The sequence below is a fragment of the Osmia bicornis genome, chromosome 13, assembly GCF_907164935.1.
Source record: "Osmia bicornis bicornis chromosome 13, iOsmBic2.1, whole genome shotgun sequence".
In the NCBI taxonomy this organism is placed as follows: Eukaryota; Metazoa; Arthropoda; class Insecta; order Hymenoptera; family Megachilidae; genus Osmia; species Osmia bicornis.
The window spans coordinates 7,351,079-7,368,114 of NC_060228.1; the positions used below are offsets into that span (position 1 = coordinate 7,351,079).

The window sequence follows — 17,036 nt, forward strand, 5'->3', positions numbered from 1 at the left end:
CCCTGCCACTGTTCCACGGCTTCACGGGCAGCTCCCATAAGTCGTTGAAAATCTCTCGGTATCTTCCTTGAAAGCTGGCCAGAGACATTGACTCGCCGCTCTTTTCACGCGTGTCCTGCGTTTCTGTCCGACGATCGTGATTCGTCACGCTGAATGCATCGAGAATCGGTATATATTCACCTGAAGATACGTGACGAGGAAATTTCAACATTTCTTTTTTTTTTAAGAATCTGCTCAAAATTCTCTGCTCGTGTTACTTTGTAATTTCATTCAAATCATTTGTTAATAATAAATTGTTATTGTTACACTTTACCACCCGAAAAAATGTAATAAGCTTCTTAAGCAGGGTGCATAATCTCTGCTCGGACGAGGAGGAACTTCCGGGGACGTCGATACATGGTATCGAACTTCCTGGACAAGATCTGGTCCGACGAATTTCGAGGAGACGAGACGAATGGAATGAGAAAAGACGCGACGAACCTGATAAAGGCGAGAAGATGAGCGACGGTGACGAGAAACGGAAAGCGACGCGGATGGTTCCTATCTTCCAAACAACGTAGTGCACTTTAAGAGTGCCAGATAACGGGCACGCTGACCGTTATATTACCGGCCCTATAATTATTATTCCAGCCCTCGGTCAGGCTCCCCTTCCCCTCTCTACCTTTCCCTTTTGGCCTCTTTCTTCGCTTTTTACCCCCCTATCTTCGAAACCTCCCCCCGCTGGGCCGCCTTCTTTTCTCTCTGACTGTCTCAGCCGAAGGGCCTCCTGTTTATCGAGACGAGAGTGGTCCCGGTTCGGACGGGACATCCGTAACTAATGACCCTGATAGCCAGCTATCTTCCTCCTCTGCCCGTCTCCCTCTGAACCGATGAAATCGGGCTATTTCTTTCTCCGTTTCTCCCTCGCACAATTTCTCGTTCATTGTGTCTTCGAAGGTTAAGAATACCCGGCGAACCTTGGGAGTCACTTAATTAATTTTCCGTTTCGATGCTGGAAGAGGAAGGAGGGGCATCGAAAAGCTCGTTATCTCGACTTATTACTCCTCGCATCCTCGTTGTCCTGTTCCCCTCCCCCTCTTGCCACCCCCTTCACAGTTGCCGCTCCCTTCCGTGCACCTTTCAGCTACCAACGAGGACGTTCGGGCATTCTTCAATCCCCATCGACCATGACGTGAATAAATAATACGCGTGACGATCTCCCTAAAGCAAAGGAGAAGGGTGAAAAAGGATGGGATTCGTTGGAGCGTCGTTCGTTCGTCATTCCGTGGTATCTTTCGATGTTCTTTCAACGGTTCCAGCATCTGTTTGGTAACACAAACCTGATAACCGTGGGTTTTAATTAAAATTCTTCGCTCAAGATCACAAATTGATAGGTGTCACTTTTCTATGCTATTACTCTCCTTTACCTTCTTTAAAAAAATAAATCTTATCCTTGAGAATACAATGCGATGCGTTTAGAATCCACGGAGGAAAAGAAAGAGCCGCATACTTTTGCCTGGGACGATCCAAGGATTACGATGCGCGGCAAAAATTTGTAGAAATGTCTTCCGCGTGTTGCTCACGCACGATTCTCGCGTTAATCGAATCGAACGATCTACGCGTACAATGCAATCGCGAAGTCGAAATTCCACGCTGGAGAACGCTGCCCTCGGCCCTTCGACTCCGGGTTATTTCTTTTGTCCTTTGTTCCCATCGTGATCTCACGTGTACACGCACGAGCGCCGCGAACATTCAAGATTCCACGCTTAATCGAAACGTAATAATTAAGCGAAGCATTGTGTTTCTATCCGTGAATCGCTAAGTGCAACGTTGCATAAAGAACCTTATGATTGTTGTACCAGTCGAAGGCAGTCGGATAGTTTAGCGCAGTAAGGTTGATAAAATAAGAGGCAAACAAACGTAGCAGAAAATGCGAAATTACTGGAAGTAAGCGACCGCTGGAGGCACAATTATCGTACACACGAAAATAAAATCATCTTCGCGCTGGGGTCCCATTGTCCCGCGGCGCTTAAGCGTGCCATTTCCCTGGGAGGCGAGCCCGTAATTGCTCCTTTTTTTTTTTACCCTCCGCCTTTCGGCTCGTTAGCCCGTTGAAAGAAGCTGGAATCTACGCTTTGTAAGAGGAGCGATGGACCGTAAAGTCTCCCGAATCTGGATGCCTCTCGTAGCCCGAATGCTCGCAGCTTCTTTTCCTTTCCTCCGGCTGATCGATACCCTCTCGCCGATTTATCTTAACCCTCTGGGCTCGTCAGAAATTTCCTCCTCCCTGTAACTCGGTTTTCCCGAGATACCCTCTCCTCGAATTCCTTCTCATTTCTGGTCGAAAAACGACCCACCTAGAATTTCTACCCGTCCACTTCAGCTACTATGTTTTAACAATTGTGAGCGATGTATACTTTGGATCGAACGGATTCTCGACAGGGTTTCGTTCCATCTGCTGGCTCCTCTTCAGGTGGAATTTTAAGATCAAAAGGTATGCTTGTAGGTACAGAAGGCTCGATATATGCAGCACGTGTCGCCTTGGCCCCGTCGTTCCGAGAGCTTACAGCGTTAGATTACGTTGGAGAACAGTTTCGCGACGAGAGAACCGTGTGATTATGCTAATCGGTCGTTGCTTGAAATAACAGACGGCCGTACTGTCCGGCCGTGATACGTTGGCCAGAGCCGGAGGGAGGGAAGGAAGGAACAGAAAAATAAAAAAAGAATAACATGGAAGATCGATACGGTGTCTGCGAAATGTGAAGTGGCATAGTTAAAAAGTTGTCGAGCAGCGTGTTGACGACGTAGAAATTCTTGTTTCCCGATGGTATCTCGGTCTGTTCTACCAGACGTTTTGTCACTTTTTCATTGTACCACGTTCACGAATATTGGCTGGACATCCGTGGAGGCGTTCAGACTTTGATCCGGGTATAAATGAGACCTTGAAGAACGACGAGTGACGCGAATGTCAAGCGGCTTGAGAATCGCCGATTTTAAACGTATGCAAATTAATGAGTCTCCTTTACAAAGATGGAAATACAAATGTCTGTTTATCAAGCGAAGAATGTACATTAGCCTGATACCTTTAACAGTAATTCCACTGATCAATTTAATCTTCTTAAAGTATTATGACGGTGAAACGAGTTCTTCTTTCAACGATCTTCATTGAAAGTGGAATTAAAATCTCTCGAACATCAAGATTCATTGAAAGTGCAAATGAAAGTGGCACGAATTATTTACACCTAGAATCGACCGACAAGGGAGGGTAGGTCGATTGGTATTTTTCGATCCTCAATCCACTTAGAAAATTTCAAGAAAATCGACGTTGGTCACCAATTTTCCTCCCCTTGGAGAGGAAGAAACGTTCGTGGTAAGCGTGACGATGCGAAGGGACCACCCTCTCGAAAAAAAGAGGCTCGTTCGTCAGCACCCTCCGTACCGGCGTCGTCTGGTACGAAAAAGCACGTACGAAAATTGTCGGGGAAATTAGGGAACGTCGAATTAGAGTACGTTTGGAAAATACGTGAGCGTCCGCCGTGTCGGTATCGATCGCCAGCGTTAAACCATTGATTATACGAATGTGGCAAGAGCCGCCCTGTGATTTGCATACGACGATTAGGCCTCGGGGCCTGGCATTAGGCTTATACTTGAAGCATTTAGACGCGTCGTTCCGATAACACGCGACTCGATGTTCCCTCAGTCCCTTCCGTTCGATCGACAGCTACGTCTGCGTCCACAGAGTTGGAATTCACGTGAGCCGTTGACTCTCATTAATTCACGTCCGTCGAGAAAAACATAATCGATTCTGGTCATGCACCGATGCCACTCGTCCTGCACCCGCTGGACAAGGGACGCTGCCTGAACGAAAGTGCGCCGGGCATTCGAAAAAAACCGGAATGCCTGGGATCCCGTGTTTTCTCGAATCGGTGGGTAAGCTGTTTCCGTGGATACAGTTGTCACCGATAACGTCAGGACCAATGGATTTTTGTTGGCGCGGGTGAAAATGCGAAAAACAACGGAGCATACTAAAAGAAACCCTCGAGGGAGTCACTTTAACGCACGTGACCCTAATCTTCAAAGTATTAAGAATCCTACAGACATCATATTTTAATGAAATTCTGTATTTGTACCTACATACCATAATTTTGAAGATTTTGTAGTCCTTCAGATGTAGTCATGGAAAACTCACCTGAAACATAAAAAGAATGATGTGTATTAGTATATGATCAAAATAAATTACAGCACTTGTTAATTAATCCTTTCAGTCACACTGTAATTACAATTATTCAGAATACCCTAATTCCATTTTTCAATTGAACTTTACATTTATTAATACCATTTAAAATTTTCTCTAATTGTATTTTCTTTTAATCATTTAATTATACTAAATTCGTAATAATTATTAATATCCAACGCAGCATTTAACGCGTCAAACAGAATACTAAAGTAGATGTACTCGCTAATTACTCGACCACTCAATTCGATTTCAAATATTGAATGAAATAAATAAAATATATAAATAACTGGTTATAGGTACCATTGTTCAATTCGCAGAAATAGAATGAACGTGGCGCTGATCATCAAAAATCGTTTCCGTCGTAAATCCGACTGCCTCGAGTTCACCAGGAGAGAAAGATAATCGAAAGGATTATAACAGAGGCGTATGTGGCCGGGCGAGAATACGCGTATCGCGTTAATCCTGTCAGGCTTGGGCAAAGAGGAGTCGCGAATCCCGAATCGGTCGATCCTTTGCCGGATAAGCGTCCGTACTCTTCCTGTGGTCGCAGTCATAACGGTCCGACGTGAAATACGCAAATGCTCGGTAACTCGTAAAGGCAATCGACCACGAGCTAAGCTTGCCAATAGTCCCGGCTGTAATCCACGAATCGGCCGGCACAGAGAAGGCGAACCGAACAAAAAGGGCGGAGAAGCGAGGGGAAGGTAGAAATAGGTGGAAAGCACCTTGAACCCTCGTATAATCGACGTTCCATCGTTGTTCTTATCTTCTTTTTCCTTCTTATTCTCCTTTTGCTCGTTCGTTCCTTGTTCATTGATACGATGCGGCCATTTACTTGCCGATAATTTTAATTAATTAAAGGATGCGAGGGATGAAATGGATTCCAAGGGAAATTACCACGTAATTTTCTCGATTGCTTTCTAATCATTTCACTGACGGAGTCGAGAAACCAAGTAATAGGCTCTTCAAAGAGACTTAGAATTTCGTATAAACACGAATAGCGTGTGCTTTGTAATAACTGCGAGACTGTGAACGCGGTGAGAGGAATGTAGAGGTAAACGTGTAAATGCTGGAATCGATCGGTCATGTTTCTTGCACTCCACCGCTAGATTTTATGTTACTTTCTTAATTACTAATTAACCCAGTGATTTTCCCATATGCTTTCTCTTTGTGATATAAAATTAGACAAACGTCTCAAGTTCCATGTCGGTTCTATGTCATGATTCTCAGTCAGGATCATCATCAAACGATCGGTCATTCTATTTTCTCGCATGACTATGTCCCAAAGAATCCTCGCGATGTGAGCCGTCGTGAGAACCTTGCAAGAGCCTCTGACAAGCAGCTTGTCCGGTGGCAATCGTTCATCGAATGATTTAAACGCGAGCTAGGATGGTTGGAAAACGCGTGAAAGGTATCGCTACCGTGGCGATGGTATGCGAGACAGGAGAAGAACGAGAGGACGCGAAACTTTTCAAGGTGCACCAAGTTATGCAACCGCGCGGTGTTTCTTTGCGTATGAAATTTATTCACGCAACGAGATATTTCCTCTTCCCCCGTCGGGCTCGTTGTCAAGAATCACGAAATACGAGCCATCGACGATGCTTTGTTTCCGACTTGGTGTCCGGAGGAAAAACGGACTCGCGAGCGGTCGAGGGCGAGAACGCGATAAATTTTTCCTTCCCAACGCCCCTTCCTTTTTTTTTTTATCGTCTCCTCATCGTCGCGTATCTTTATCGCGAGCTTTCTACGCCGTGTCACAAATCACAGCGATTATTTTTCATCGATATCCCTCGATATCGCCGGCCATGTTCCCCCCCGAATCGGAATCAAATCGCGATAGCCGCACGCCGCACGTTATTTCTACCGTCAGGACAATGCTTCTCGCGGCGAGGATCGCGCCAACGAGCCACTTTCAGCCACGTCTGTACAGAGAGTGCCGTGGCCGTGTGCGTGTACCTGTGCCCTCGTGCAGGGCGTGTATCTCGTTGACGTAGTGCGGTGCGCTTGCGCTATCGGTATCAATGTCCTGGCGTTTCGTGTCCTGGATGGATTACCAGAGAATTTAAAGCTTCGACGGTATGCCTTCGCGGGATATGCGTCACGACGTGCCCCGCTATTTTTTTTCCCCCCTTCTTTTTGGCGGCCCGCGGAAAAAGGTATCGAGAAATTTCGGGGTAGTGGAAAATTGATCGCGTACCGGACACGGGGTGGACCCACCGGATTGCACCCCTCTTTCATTCCTCTCTGTTTCCATCTGCCGTTAATCGCTACATCCTACATTCGGTATTTTCAATTTTCATGAATGTTTTTCAGGACGTGACACAGAGATGATCGTAACGTCAGATCTGCTCGTTTCATCACCCCCGGGAATAGTAAGTGGCACGAGTACTGAATTATTCATTCCCATGTAATTTTAATTAGAATTACACACCCGTGCAATTTTGAGGTAACGTAGTAATTACTGTGTTAAATTCATAGCCTCCTATGCCACATTTTCCACTGTACACGATGGTGTAATAGAATATCGCGGCTTAATCACCGTTTATGATCCAGAAGTGACATACTGTTTGCTTGTAACACCTTGTAATTTAGACTTGGGTTAACACTTTATAAAATGTCTTCGAACGCTGTAGATGAGTGTAGTCGCGTTACATCGAAAACGCGTAGACGTTACAAGAGCTCATGACAAAAGGGGGTAGTTTAAATGCTCTTATTGCAAGACGATTATATATAACGTCCTTTCAATTACATCCCCCACAAAGACACGCTCGCATCCACTGCACTTTGCAATCCAATGGATCGTATCAAATTCCCAGCAAAATTGCAACAAAGTGCTCTGAAGATGTCGCGGATCTGAATACCCGAAAAGGACACAAAGCTTCCGGTCGCGCCGTCTTTGAGCGTCGTCGCTCTTTTAACGACATCATCGTTGCGAATACGAAGGAATAAAAATTTCTTTTGAAATTTAAATATTTGTAACCCACGGTTGCGTTAAACAATGGGAAAGCGAGTAACGAGCATCGGTATTAAACGATGTTGCTCGACGCCTCGGTTGGTCTTAAAAAAAAGAATCATGAAATTGGAAAGAAAGTTTTTAATGTCCCGAAGGAGTCTCGTGCTCGCGTTAACCAAGCTTGTTGCCCTTTCGCGCGATTCCTTCAATTCTTCCCCTACTTGTCAACTAGCCGTAGGGAACGCGAGGCGGAAAGTACATAAAATACCTCGGCAAGAAATTTCAGAGAAAACTGTTGTGCTTTTGCGCTTCATCGCGGTCGCTCCTATAAATTTCGCTATCCTCCAGAGTGCTCTTTGCACCGTTAATCCGTGAACGACGAAGCGATTCATCATCCCGATGGATTCTTCCATTCCACCGGAACTGAAGCGCTCGAAAACTTGGCGAAATTGAAACGATAAGTTTCTCGTAATTGCTATTGCCAAAGATACGGATCTGAAGATTACCATTTTCTAGACGCGTTAATCAATAAGCGGCAGTAATCAGTGTCCCAAAGAAAAAGATAACGAAAGGTCCTAGCCCTTAACAGCGTCTCGCGTTTAAGTAATTACCGGTGTTGGTAAAGCAAACGAAGGAATTGGCAAAAAATCTATTATTCTTCGGTGTCTTGGTCTTTCAACATCGCGCAGTTGAATCCACGCTGGTGCAACATAACGAGAGGGCAGGCATTTTACTAGGGAAGGAAAAACACTGGTCGTCGAGGAGTGAGAACTATCTTAAAGTGTCGTTAGGAAGTCATCCATTATGCGGCAAAGGCTGCTCGTTCGCCTAGCCCACGCCAGAAGTCTTCTCCCGCTGGACTTTACACGCGGACACGCCTCCGCACCTTTCTCCGTCTCCTTTCCCGTTCTCTTCTTCATCCTTCCGCGTCGAACCACCTTCTTAACTGCTTCGAACGACGTGTTTTCCATAGGGCGACTTTTAACAACGGATACACTGGCTGTGTCATCGAAGAACATTCGATGTTTCATACGTTCTTCGCGCGACTCGATTAGAATTTCAAATAGAACACGCCAGTGGATAAAGGTGTCGCGGTGGAATAATTATTCGGAGCAAAGTTGATTTATAGGTTTTCAAATGGAACGATTGAAAGACCAGGCGGGAATTCGATATTCGCGAGGAAATTTGATAAACGCATAAGGAATCGCGTCCTCGTAGCTAGTTACGCTACAATTGGTCCGTGCTAACGAACGATGCTATCGATATTCCCGTAATTTGTATACCGAACGGACTTCTTCTTCTTTTTTCACGGCGCACGCTTCCTGGTTGCGTCCTCGTTACGGCTTATCGATAAATCCGCTGCGAGCGTGCAACACCACGAATCTCCGGCGTAAAGGGGGATCGTTAATAAATAACGAGCATCCGATTGATTTAATAAATGCATACTAATTAGCGTAATACTACTGCCGGTTGGATAGCTTGCGCGACTCGATCCTGTTACACGCTCGATCGATCCTACCCGCGACGATTAATCACGGAAACGCGTCCGCGGGACCGGAATCTCTTCTAACAGATGTTACGTCTGGGAGACAAAACCTTGCGAGCTGCATTGTTTCGGTCGCGTACCGCTTTGGGAGGACTCGCAACCGGCGGAAAGTTGCTCGGGACACGGTGTTTCGTCGCGGAGCCGACATTACAAGCGCGAAGTCTTGCCGAGAAAAGTTATGCTCGGGGTGCCTCGTCGGAATACAAAGGGGGGCCCTTGCGTGATCCTTCACCGCTCGGAACAATGCGCCGTGAAGCATGGCCGCTCGTTTCCCGTGTCGCGCACCCAACAGCCACGCTCGAAACTTGGCGATTCGCGAGAACCGTTTCTAATATCTGCTACGTCGTTTCGTATTTCGCGGGAGGAAATTTTTATATTTCAAAACTGGATTATTTTCCATCGTTACGAATGCTTCTCGGTTAATTTTTATTCGTTCCCAAGGGAACTGGAAGAACAAACCGTTGCTAGGGGAACGATCGCAAGAAATAGCCACGGTAATGTGATTTGAACGCAACGCTGCTACTTAACGAGATAAAGTTTCTTGGTAGGGAGTTCTTAACGCAGCGATAAAGTGCTCGATAGAAGCAAGAATCGAGGATATTGTAACACAGTTACTCGCGGGAAATAAGGGCGATGCAATTTTACCCGGTACTCTGGTAATAAATGCACCAGTTGTTGTTGGCTTTCCACTTTCTTTTTTCCCTCCAGTTCGTTCCGTTCTCGTTTCGCGTTTTATCAACGGTTGTTAAAAAGGGGAAACTGTCGGAAAAGTTGTGCTACAAACGGAAGATCGCAAATAACGTGTTTCCGGCTCGAATTCGATGCCGCCGACGCGTTACGCCCGGCGAACTGATTCCTTGCTAAAACGAGGAAAGCTCTGCGGTTGCGATTAAACAACCGCGTCTGCTGATTAACGAACGTGCCGCGATAATCAAGCAAGTAACTGGCCACCATTGCCGTCAAACACCCGTCTGTTGGTTAGCAATGGATCGTTTAACCTCGTTTCAACTATCAAACAGATTCCCGATGAGAACTGTACACAGTCTCTCTTCTCCTCAGAAGCAGGATCAAGCCTCTTGTACGACGCCCGTACACGTCATCCATGAAAAGCGACGAGTTTCCGCAACGGGAAACGCGAAAATATCTTTGACACAAACGAGAATTTTGGGAATAAAAGGAAATCGGAACATCGATCTATCAAGATATTACACGATATCGAAATGCCTATTGATGGGTATGAATATTGATAGCATTAAAAAAAGGAGAAAATAAAAGAACGGTAGCAATTTTCGCTTTTCAATTGTGTCTGCGAATTGAACGATTCGCGGGAATCTCTCGTCGAATGAATTTTTCATTCGATAACTATTCGATCGCGGACATCGTTACTCTTCTCTTTGCTCTGCTTCAAATTTCGTTCGTAGAAATCGCGTCCTGGCCCAGTCAATCATAGAGGAAAACTATTTTTCCTCTCTGTTTGCTCGGCTTCCTTCCCTCCTATTCCCGACAATGGTTCTGGGCCAATTTACCTGGCGAACTCCATCAGCAGGGCTTTTATTAACGCGACAATCGTAGCCCGCCAACGGTATTGCCGGATATTGATTTCGAATTAGCAAGATTGTTGCAGGTAGATCGGTGAATAGAAATCGACGAAAGAAGAATGAGTCTGTAATCGAATCATTGTCCTATTGTGTCATATCTCCCCCTTTCTTCGAGATACTCTGGTACAACGCAATCATTTTCCTGGAATTTTTGATAATATATCCGACGTAACTTGCCAGTATGTACCTCGATCGCAAATTGCCGTTTTTTCTTCGATAATAAACGCCGGCAACACTTTAGTTACTTCAATCAAGTCAATGTTGCGAATTACAAGGGCAGCGAGGCAAGTTATCCCGAAAGCAACGAATTCGTTCGACAGAATTGCACGGCACGGCTGAAATTAGTGCTTGTAATGAAACGCCATTACGTTAGGTTATAGCTGTATAATTTGATCGGCTCGATACAGGGGACCGCTTAATCGGTCATAGAACAGGGGTACGCCGATGCAACCGGCGATGTGGTACCAGGTAAGGGACAGGTTTACGGGTTGCATAAAAAACGTCGAGATGTGTCGGTGCAAAATTGCGCTGCTCAGACGTTCGGGCAGCTGCCGTGCTAGATAATGGAACGGCTTGTGCAAAAAGAAGCGGATCGACATTAATCTTCGCCCTGGGGGCCCGCTCGGTTTACACGAAAAAGGGGGTGGAAGTGCATAAAGGTGTCTAATTATTGCCTGGTTGCAATGAAATTGCGTGGCCCTGTGATAAATTAGCCAGTGTGTCGGTTAATGGAACACTTTTGCGGACCGCGCTCCTCTCACGGTTTATTGGCTCCGCAACGTGGGAGGGCCGCGTTGGAATAAGAGGAGACGCTTTTTAGCATATCGCCTTGAACTAACGAGCATATTAGATAATCGAGGAGGTATCGAAGAGGTAGATAAAAATTTCAGAATATAAATTTTCTTATTTCTTCTCTAGAGGTTGAGTTTCTCCTCGGTTCTTTCAAAGAGCGAAAGGCTCCTCCCTCCACTTTTATCCTCGGTTAAAAAACTCTATGTTGCACCCGAGTGTAATTTAAATGAGATTCAAATATACATCGAACAATAGCGTCCTCCTGAAAAGGAGAACAACGTGTCGCCACGTGGAAGCAATACTAATTCGCGATGACGATGAACTACGCGTGTCTGTCAATGATTTCTTGCGCAACGACGATGCATCTCGTTCGTGCTCTTTCACGGGTCAACGTGGATCGCGATGACACCGATGCTCAAAACTACTCGATGACGTGGTCGTCAACCGAGGATGCACGGTTGCGATAATAGAACGACGATTACCGCGGGACGTAATTAACCTTTTCGACTGGATACTCCGTGAGCCCCGAGAATCGATAAGCTCGCAAGTATCTGCGGTTGCGTCACACGCGATTATCGTTGGATGCGAATTTAATGATGGAATTTGAATACCTCGTTAGACGGTACGAGAAGAGGGACACGATTCGAACGAGAAAGGAGGAGGCTAAAGAATAATAGGCTTCTTCAGACGTTCGCGGTGTTTGCGGATGGTAAACATAATTTGAGAATGATTACTCTTGAATCGCGACTAACGTGATCCCATCGTAGGTCATTAATTTCAAGAATCAGTCTGCAAATGTTGCGGATCTGTTGAAAATTTTCTTAGGTTAAATACGTGGGTGCCGGTTCGAGGTACTCGACCCCCTTTGAACCGCAAGTATTTTCCAAAGTAAACACGGAAATCTGTGGACGCGGGTAAGTAGTTTACACTTGAAAGTTTCGTACGCTTTCATAATCGAGTACCGTGCGCTTACGAAAAATTGTCGAGCGGGTCTAAAGTCGCGTGTAGCCTTGAAAAGAATCGTAAAACTTCAGGTCGGAAACTATCAAGTGCCCTCCAACGTGTTTGACGACAATCTCGAATTTCCGATAGAAGCCAACGAACACGTATACGGCTTCGGTCGATGCTTTCGTAGTAAACGACACGCGAGAAAAGGCCGTAAAAATCCTTGCCATTAAAGCGTTTCCCTTCCCGAGGAAATATACGAAAGGGTAAAAGATTGGAGGAAAAAAGAAAGGGACTATATTTCTTTGATCAAGACACGAGGGTAATCGAAGAAAGGGGAGGAGAAATTCTCTTAATGCTACTTTACTCTTTTTTTCAACGACCGTACGTTACGCCGAGAGAAATTAGTAGACGAGGTGGTCTATGATTAGACTGGAAAAATGAGAATAAGCATAGGTGTGCGTATTGTGTGTGGGTCGGGGTAGAGAAAGCACATCGAAGACATTATGGCTGTTGTGCATGCACGCTGATTCGATCTGGCGCCGCGCCTTCGCACGAACTAATAATTAGACACGTTTATGCAATTCCACCCCTCGCCGCTAACCGGGCGACAACCCCTCCACGGTAGCTGCCTCTTACAATGACAGAATGAATTTAACGCCGAGCATATTTTATATCATTAACGTAGTATGATGATAAAACGAGTCATAATTTTTTTCGTTTGCCTTAAATTATCTTACCCCTATCCTTGTATTCAAACAAGTTACCGTAGCTCGCGAATCTGGCAAAGTAAAACCGTCGCTCCAGAAAATGCTTGATCTTACAGCGAACCCACTTTCGGCTGTAATTTCAAGACAGAAAGTCGGAAGCGTGTGAAGTTGAAGGAGCGGCAATGTTTAAGTTGTCGACGAGGAAAACGGCGGAGAACGTGAAAAAGGAGGGTTTGAAAAAGGCACGTACCATCGTCGCAACGATTTAATTCTCTTCGCAATAGAGCGCGAGGCAACGAAGATGCCTACGGTGTCGGGTCGAGATTTTCGTCCGGTGAAAAATTCTCAGTGAAAGAAGGCCGAGGTAAGCCCGACGGAGGTATACACCGTTCAAGAGGACACGGCTTGTTTGTTTGCGATGCACTTTGCGAGTCTCGTCGCCGGGACCTTGACACGGCTACTTCGTTTTCAGGTTGCGTTGGCAGGATACACTTAGCACAGTCGTGCACGTCGTGAGAAACCTCCGACAGACTGGTCAGGTATTCTCGATCAAAGGAAACCGTCGATTCTTTGCTTTGATCTTTCACCGTTCCACGATTTATGTTGCGTCAAAATACGGTACACGGTGTGTACCAATAGCCATTGCCTGCTGATGAAACACACCGTTATTCTGAGCAGTCATTGCGGGTAATAAGAATTGCTCGAGTCCATTGAAACCTCCAGATGGGTTAATAATCGACCGCTTCTCAAATTACCGATAATTTCATCAGTAATTTACGTATCGGCTTAACGTCACAGGTGGATAATTAAATATAATCATCGCGAAGCTCGTAAGGATTTTAGCGTGATGCATGTATCATCAGCTATGAGATGATTCAATTTGTGAATCAAGAAGGAATTTGGAATATTTCCGGTCGTCGCCCGAGGACATTGGAAAGAATTGGTCACCACGAGACACGTTTCACCGTGTATTCCTGCAGCAGAGACCTTGGCACGACTTTTTCCCTGCTCCTTTTTTCCCTGTCCTGGTGAACGCGTGGGCACGATGCAGTTAGGTAGTCCCGGCGGACAAGGCCTTCCGTGTCGGTTGCCTGGTCGCTTGTACCTCGCGTATATAAACCGCAAGCGAGCAGCTCCGCCTTCGTTGCATTTCGTCGTCTGCCGATCGAGAGGCTGTTGCAACGAATGCAGCTCCCGTGGAATCGTGTGCACGCTCCCTCGGACTTTCTTTCGCCTTGTACAACGCGCGACGAGCACCTACACGCGCATTCCGTCTGACTTACGTAAGGCGACATTATCCTTGCGAAATCGAAACACCTCCACGGTTAGGTTTCCTCGCCAACAATACCGGAAGTGTCCCGCTCGAGAGTCCCAGCGTGGGAGACAATGGTTTCGGGGAAAGAAAGGGGAGAACGTCGGTGACCCAGTAATGTTCGAGGGGCAACAAATTGAATTATATTTTGATAGGATTTAATTTCAATTCATTCTATTTCGGTCCGAACAATCCTGCGCCTGATACTGAGGGTAAATGGAGAAATTCCTGAGGACAGGAAACGATTTATTCCCAGAGAGAATTTTAAAATAATCAATAGATTCGTGCTGAAAATAATAATAAAATTGCCTGGTATTCATAGCGGACGTGGAATTTGATCGAAGAATATCGTGACCGCGTTAGTTTCGAAATAACACGCACAATTCATTTTATATGGTATTGACCGCGATGCGACGGGACGTTTCTACCGGAACCAGGCAGTTTTTCGTGTTTGCGCGGAATTTCGCCGGTCCGATTTTCCATTCAGCCCCGAGACGGCTGCAATTCCATCATCGTCATAGATTATTTCGGAATTCGGGCGCAATCGTATTTCCGTTCCGCTGATCGACCGATCGGATCGACGCGAGGCTCGACGTCCTCGAAAACGCTAGCCGCGGAAACAGCAAGCGGATCGATGGAAATGACTGTCCCGTTAAAAATTCAACGATACCCCACGCCAGACGCGCCACATCCAAATGTGTTCGACAGTTATTTGGACATTTGGAGCCGGTAAGAGCAGCTATCGCCAATATTGCGGCAATCCCTGGCCAGTTATTTGCCGACAAGATTGTTAAATAAATGAAAATAAATATTCCGAGGCCGGTCGATCGGCGACAGAGTTGCAGAGAACCATGGAGAGTTGATATTTAACGGAGATAAATTTATTTATTTCATTGAAGTATAAAAGCCTAAAGAGAAGGTTAATAAATGACGGAATTATGAAATTATCGTTTTTGCTCTTTCAGATATCAAATTTACTACACGTTTCGTTACGCCACTTTAGCTGTTGCGCAACTTCAATTTGTTTCGAGAAACAGCAGAAAGAAGGTGAGAGGAAAAAAAAAGTTAAGAAGCCTACTGCTTCATAATACGAAAATTATTTCTCAACTTTTGACGAGTAGTTTCTTCGCGCCATGAGCATGCAAAATTCGTCACGTTTACCAGCATGTTGCATCACGAGAAGGTGAAAGCGATCCGATATCGAGAGCGATAACAAAAAGGGGATAAAATCAAAAGGTCGAAGAAATCGTTACGAGCCGAAACGGTGAAAATTCCATATTTGGGTCACTCTCGAGAGTCTCGCGAGGAGGACGCCCTTTTTCATTTGCATACGTAGCTACATCTGTAATGGCAGACCCGCCTGCGAGACTCGTACACGCCTTCGCATAATGCCTTCTGATGCATTATGTATGCTTCACACCCTTTTGATGATTCGGAAAATCACGGTAGGGTCGTCGTCGACCCTATGTCTCGGTGCACGGACCAAGGACCCTGTCGCGTCTCTGCGCGTCGTGTCGATACTGCAAATCGATTCCGGCAAAAATATCTACCTCTTGATCGATTAGATCGAACAATCGAACTGGGAAGATCGTGCTTGCGATGCATAAAACAAGAACCAACGAGGAAATTCTAATTTTCTTACACCATGCAGGGAAATGATTCGAGTCATCGGTAATTGAATCACGACGCTCCTTTCTAAAACAGAATTTTTCATTCGCGCCAGTTTTAATCGCGTTCTACGGTCCGTGGATATTTCAAAACGCACGTTCGCTTGCGGGGAATGAAATTAAGCTCGCAGCCACCTAAAAGTACGGTTAATCTTTCGACTTCTTCTACGGACTGATTAACGCGTCCGGAGCGGAACAGTTTCGCAACGAGAACACGGTTGATTTGCATAGGGTCGCGATTAATTATCGTGGAATTGCGTGGAAACAAAGTCGGCTAATTACTGCGGTCGGCAACGACAATTCCGTTTAATCTATGACTGCAAGTTAAGTTAGAAATCTAAGTCGTTTCTTAACCTGATCTAATCATTCGTTCGGTTGAAGCGACGCTGGTGGAACGGACCGAAGATGGATGCATTCATCCAGAAGATTCGCGCATCCAGGACGACAAATCAATTTCCATTAGCACGATTAACGCGATTCATATCGAGGCACGTTCCTCGCTCGATCGTCGTGCAGTTTCGGGAATAATTTATGCATGCGCACCGTCCTCTTTCGGACGGTCTCGCCGCGACTCTCCCTTTTCTCTGCTTCGACGTAGCTGTTTTTATTTTCGCGAGTCACGAACGCGCCAAGGCGAACCGTCTCTCGTTTACGTCCGCGATTTAATTAGCGTGGATTAAGCTCGGACGGTTGCCGATCCTGGTTCCTCGTCTCTCCCATGTACGCTGCTAACATCTTCTCGTAGCTGGTCCCTTTCCCTTTCGTTCGGCACACACGGGGACAGAAAAAAGCGAAGCGTCTGCGAATCCTTCGTGAGAGGGACGATTGAACGCGCCACGAAGAAGGACTCGCCCGCTGAATTATGCACGATACTTTTTCGTTCATTTGTCGCGAGACCTATCTCTCGTGTGGACAATATCTATTACCGTCCGTTCTGAAATTCAATGATTCAAGAACCTAATGAACCGCTCCGCTTGATAAATCCCCGTCCGTCTTGGACGCGATTAATTTACCCGAGTATAGGTCAATTTACACCTCGACGTCGACGACGGACACAGGGCACCGGTTCGCGAGTTTTAGAAGGATTTTTCGTCGTCGCCCTCGGAAGGGACATGAAATTGCCGGTCGACTGGAACGAGACAAAAACACCGTCTGTCTATAGAGTGAGTGACGGGTGGCGAGCAAGTTTTATAAAATTCATATAAATTCAGGATATACGCGCGATTCACGCGACACGCGTCCCGTTGCCGCTGTTTTTCAACTTCCATCAGAAATTTCGTTCCATTCGTATTCCCAG

The 17,036-nt window shown here is 45.9% G+C and overlaps 1 protein-coding gene across 10 annotated transcripts in view; it reads right to left on the reverse strand.

The window, feature by feature from the left end:
• The window catches only part of LOC114874868 (latrophilin Cirl-like), a 308,074-nt gene that overhangs the window by 56,154 nt on the left and 234,884 nt on the right, over positions 1-17,036 (reverse strand). For 8 of the 10 annotated variants that reach the window (XR_006829983.1, XR_006829984.1, XM_029184563.2 and 5 more), the window contains exon 2: positions 4,118-4,168. The exons of the other annotated variants lie outside the window; for them this stretch is intronic. Coding sequence is in view for 6 of the 8 variants with exons in the window: in XM_029184559.2 (XP_029040392.2) it covers positions 4,118-4,168 (51 nt within the window). In the remaining 2 variants the exon portion in view is untranslated. The remainder of the gene's footprint in view (positions 1-4,117; positions 4,169-17,036) is intronic. 10 annotated transcript variants of the gene reach the window in all.